Source organism: Plecotus auritus, assembly GCF_963455305.1.
Source record: "Plecotus auritus genome assembly, chromosome: 1".
NCBI classification, from domain to species: domain Eukaryota; kingdom Metazoa; phylum Chordata; class Mammalia; order Chiroptera; family Vespertilionidae; genus Plecotus; species Plecotus auritus.
In genome coordinates this window covers 72,561,230-72,566,503 of record NC_137770.1, presented here as the reverse complement: position 1 = coordinate 72,566,503, position 5,274 = coordinate 72,561,230, and the positions used below count along the sequence as shown (strand labels likewise).

The window sequence follows — 5,274 nt, the reverse complement described above, 5'->3', positions numbered from 1 at the left end:
CACTGAGCCAAACTGGCTAGGGCTAATTTTGCTTCTTTCAAAGGAACATTTTTATTATTAAAAAGTCCACGTCATAAGCCTTGGAAATTAGAAAAAAGAATCACCCATAATCTCAATATCACAACACATTCATCATTAGCACATGGTGCCCCCCATTTTTTCCTCATGCATCTTATTTTTGTTGTTTTAATAGTTTTAATAATAGTGCATGTGATAGTCATATTTTGCATTTTTGCCTTACTATGCAATCATAGGCATTATTAGTATGTTGTTTTCATAATGGATTTTTATTTTTAACTTTTTTTCCTAAATAGAAGTGGCTTTTGTTCTCTTTTTTTAAAAAAATCCCAGACAATCTGAACTAGTATAAAAAGAAAGTACAGCTGGAGGGGTCGATGGGGGAAAAAGGGGACATATGTAATGCTTTCAACAGTAAAGATTAAAAAATAATAAAAATAATAATAAAAAGAAAGTACTAATCTCACATAGTCCTACTGCTTAGACATAATCATTGACCAAGTTTATGTGTCCTTCCAGATTTTTTTCTAAGCAAAGAAACATATACAGACTTTTTACATTTAAAGAGTTATATTAGGTAATGGTTTCTAATGACTGCACAGATTTATTTTTATTTATATCAAATCTATGTAACTAATAATCTATTGTTGGATACTTGTTTTGTGTGTGTGTGTGTGTTTGTGTATTTCTCCACCATGTGAATTGACCATAATTTACTTAAACATTTAGCTATTTTTAGATATTTAAGTAGTTTTCTTCTTTTGTTTTTGCTATAATTAATAACAATGCTTTGAAAAATCTTCAGACGTATGGCTTTCCCCATATTTTGAATAATTTCCTGGAGTGGAAGTATTGGGTCAAAGGGCATGGACATTTTATGATTCTTGATTTGTATCACCAAGCTGCTTTTTCAAAGGGTTGTTTGTGCCTATTCAGATCCTTCCAGCAAAGTGCTGGTACCAGTTTCCCACCTCCCACCCCACAACCCAAAGGGGGTAGATGGGCGGGGAGGGAAGAGGAGGTAGTCTCCCTAAGAAGCTAGCAGCTTCTAAAGGGGACAGGATAGAGAGCAGAGGAGAGAGTGAATATGAAGAATGGAGGGAAAGAGAAAGGAAAGAAAAAACCATTTTGCCTGTAATTTTTTTCCAAATGGATAACTAATCCATGCTCCTTGTAAAAACCCAAACTTTTCCATAAATGTTTACATTTAATATTGAAAGTCCTCTGATGACAAGCTCACCCCAGACCTTGTCAGCACTCTCCTGCGAAGGACAGGCCTTCTGCTGTCCGGCCAACAACGCCAAAGTGACCGCGGCAGTTCCAAGAACTCTGGCTCTTCCCCAGTCTTCGCGGGCTCACGTGAGGTCGCAAGCTTTGGGCGCCTGGCTGATTCACCCTCTGCAGAACCCCTTGTCAGCCCCGTGACTCAGTTTCTCCATTTGCTCACGCGGGCCTACAGCGTGAAACACCAGCGCAGAATGCGGAAAGGGCCTCCGACGGCTTCTCTCGAGTGCGTGCTCCCAGGCGGAGCCCCAGAGACAGGCATTTATGCCGCCCAGAGCGCTCCTTCGGGCCGTGCCCTGCCCTGGCCCTGGTGAGTCCGTGCTGCCTAGGGTAGCAGTGCTCGGCCACGTGCATCTGCAGGACTGGGGGGAGATACCCTCTTGGGACCCGCCCGCCATGGTTCATGAAGGGCCCAGGCCATGCAGAGGTTGCCGGGGAGACGACCGGTGCCCATGCTTACTACCCGCCGCCTGACGCAATCCGAGGCGCCCTTGCTGCATGCCAGGGCTGGGGAAACCTCCCTCGCCGTTGCATCACTCCTGACAGGTTTGCTGCAGAGATGGAGCCGAACCAATCAGCAGGCGCGATGGGGTGGGGGCAGGCCGCACAGTGACCCACTCACAGGGCGGAGCGGTTAACCGGTCAGCGAAATCCAAAGGTAATTGGCCAAAAATGGGATTTGCCCCGCCCCAATCACCGCGGCAGCTGTCGGCGGTGGGCGGTGCCTGCCAACCGGAGGGTTTAAAAAGGGCCTTGGAAGGGGCTGCGCAGCTGGAGCGACTAAGCGGTGCCAGGCCAGGTGTGCGCGTCCGTCGGTCCCTCCGCGCCCGCGCCGAAGACCCGCCCGGAGGACGCCCGGGCCCGTCCCTGTGCCCGGCACCATGAAGCAGGCATCCGCAGCCCAGAACACCTCGCCCGCCGCGCCGCCTGTGCAGCCCCCGCGGCACGATGGCGACCCCCAGGCGCTGTGGATTTTCGGGTATGGCTCCCTGGTGTGGAGGCCCGACTTCGCCTATAGCGACAGCCGCGTGGGCTTCGTGCGCGGCTACAGCCGCCGGTTCTGGCAGGGAGACACCTTCCATCGTGGCAGCGACAAGATGGTGAGCATTCAGCCATGCCCCGGGGATAGGGATGGGGTCGGTCAGGAGAGGGGGCGCCGGCATGCCCAGGGCTCTGTGGGCAGACGGACTCCTTGCTGATGGGGGAAATAGGTAAACCAATGCCCCGGGGCGGGGGGGGGGGGTTGTGGCTTAAATTGATGTGCCCAGTGGGTCACTGTGTGATGCCTGGAGTCTGTGAGCCTGTGTTGTTGATGATTATTTCTGATTATCAGTCTGGGGCACTGCCATGTGTCTATTTCTCTTGCATCCATGCATCACTCCCTCTACTCTCCCCTGGATGAGTGGGCTCTCTGAGGCCTGTGCTGGCAGAGTTGATAAGTCCTCTTGCACAGATGGCAGAGCTTTCTAACTTGTCTCTTTCGAAATTTTTTCTTCCTTCCTAGCCTGGCCGAGTGGTGACCCTTCTCGAAGATCATGAGGTAAGCGCCTGAGTGAAGAGAGGGACCCTGGGGCCAAGCATGGAGGGGTGCCAACGGACAGTTTGTGAGTCCTTGGCTGCAGATTAGGTTAGATGTCCTTCTGGCGGAAGAAAAGGGTGGTCTAGTTCTGTGCGTCACACAAGGACTTCCTGTTAAAGCCTGAAACGAACATTCCTGACAAGCTTACAGGTGATACCTTGTTAATCTGGTTAAGAAAGGGAGGAGAGCTTGGTGCAGATATTGCTACTGGGTAGCTCCGAAGCCCTCCTCCCACCTCCCTTATAGAGCAGAGTCCTGGGGTGGGACCCGCAAGGAGCTGTTGTGACTGACCCCTATGCCCTGTTTCCTCCTAGGGCTGCACTTGGGGCGTGGCATACCAGGTGCGAGATGAACAGGTGAGCGAGGCTCTGAAGTACCTGAACGTGCGGGAAGCCGAGCTCGGTGGCTATGATACCAAGGAGGTCACCTTCTACCCCCAAGATACCCCTGACCAACCACTCAAGGCATTGGCCTATGTGGCCACCCCACAGAACCCTGGTTACTTGGGCCCTGCACCGGAGGAGGCCATTGCTACACAGATCCTGGCCTGCCACGGCTTCTCCGGCCACAACCTTGAGTACTTGCTGCGCCTGGCAGACTTCATGCAGCTCTGTGGGCCGCAGGCACAGGACGAGCACCTGGCAGCCATCGTGGACGCTGTGGGCACCATGTTGCCCTGCTTCTGCCCCACCAAGCAGGCGTTGGCACTGGTCTGAGGGGCTGAGCCCCTGCAGTGAGTGCCCACATGGACATGGGGGCCAGGTCCCCACTCCTGTGCACACAGACAGACTTGATACAGCTGGAGTCCACTAAGAGGGCAGCGAGGGCTCCTCTCCCTGAGCCCCTGCCCGTCCATCCGTCTCCAGCTCTCTCCTGCCTGACATTGACTCACTACTTGAAACTATTTATTGCACCATGTTGGTGTGATGGGCAGGGTGGGGGGCCTGCCCTGGACACATGGGCCCTGCTGAGCGGTGCCCACCCCAGATACCTGACCAGATTCCCCTCAGTGCTGCTGCTAACCCCACACCATCCAGACCTCCCCCTCTAACTCCCTAATCCCAAACCATTCCCTAGCCCCAGAAATGCCACCTGCTGGTAAGGGACAGGAGGGAGTGAGGGGAGGGGGCCCTAAAGGGACTGAGCCCCCTTTCAGCCCTGCTCATCCCCCAGGACCCCAGGCAAAGCTAGATCTGGAGCCCATAGCTGCTGAGGCTGGGCCTGGACCGCTCACCCACTTGGCTTTATTCTCCTGTCCTGTATGTCTGTCTGTGCAGTCCTATCTGTCTGTCTGTTTATTCCTGGGAAATTGATCACTAGGCTCTGGTGCCATCCCATCTGTCCCATATTATTACCCATAAACTGATGTCCGATTACCTGTGCTGGCTGGAATGTGGTTCTTCAGATGGGGGTTGGGGTGAGTGAGGTGGTGAAGCCCTGGATGCCTTATAAAGAAGGGAAAGGGCTCCCCCTTTGTCTCCATCTCTTTCTCCCAGGGAGCAGGCAGCTCATCAGGCAGGGCTGTCAGGTTACACACTCCCGCGGGCACCATTCAGGTCTTAGTGCACGCCAAGAACACCACCGAGTCCTGCAGAATTCAGCCTGTGCGTCTGGACTTGGCAGCTCCGTGAGCAGTGGTCTTGCCACTGACCTGGTACCCTATGTCTCCTGCCCCAAGGAGGCTCTGGTAGACCAGGGCTCAGACCAGGTCTCTTCCTAATAGTGAGGCTCGATCTCTGGCTTCCTGCTACAGGAGCATGTGGGTTAGGGTAGGGTCCTGCCAACTTCTGGGCTAATGTTGACAGTGAAGACCTGGTGGCCCTTGGACTTCTGAGGTCCAGGTGCTCACTGTTGCCTCCTCTGGGGTATAGGTTGTACCTTCTCTCTTACCCTGACCTGCCAGGACTCTCCCACAATGGAATGAGTTTTTGGGGTACCCTCGGGGCTACTGCTTATTCACCCATGCCTGCCCCCGGCTGCTACTCCACCTGGACTGCCAAATGCAAATGCTGGTCCCAACCTCTTAGCCTGATCCTGGGCTCCTCAATGGGGAATGGCCCCTCAGTGGGCTCAGCCTCTGCTCCTGGACCTGCAGAGTGGGTTCAGGGCCCAGGTGACGGCTTTAACATCAGAAGAGCTTGGCTCAAAAAAAAAAAAAAAAAAAGAGCCTGGCTCCGACCCAGCCCCTTCCCTCACTGGCCCAGGACCTCCAGGAAGGTAGTCAGCCTCCTGAGCACTAGTTCACGCTGGGATGCTGAGTGTATGTGTTGCTGCTGCTCCTGTGGCTGGTCTGGACTATCTGGGTGTCCCCAGCAGGGTCAGCTCCAACCACGTTGAGTAGTGTTGTGCCTGGGGAGTGTGCCCATGTGTTGGCAGCCTCATGTCTTGGCCAT

The 5,274-nt window shown here is 53.4% G+C and overlaps 1 protein-coding gene across 1 annotated transcript; it reads left to right on the top strand.

The window, feature by feature from the left end:
• The first annotated feature begins 1,852 nt into the window (after nt 1–1,852).
• Nucleotides 1,853–5,026, top strand: CHAC1 (ChaC glutathione specific gamma-glutamylcyclotransferase 1). Its single transcript, XM_080677467.1, has 3 exons — nt 1,853–2,402; nt 2,807–2,842; nt 3,196–5,026. The coding sequence occupies exons 1-3, from the start codon at nt 2,184–2,186 to the stop codon at nt 3,595–3,597; spliced, it is 657 nt and encodes a 218-aa protein (XP_080533593.1). The 5' UTR covers nt 1,853–2,183; the 3' UTR covers nt 3,598–5,026.
• Nucleotides 5,027–5,274: the final 248 nt, after the last annotated feature.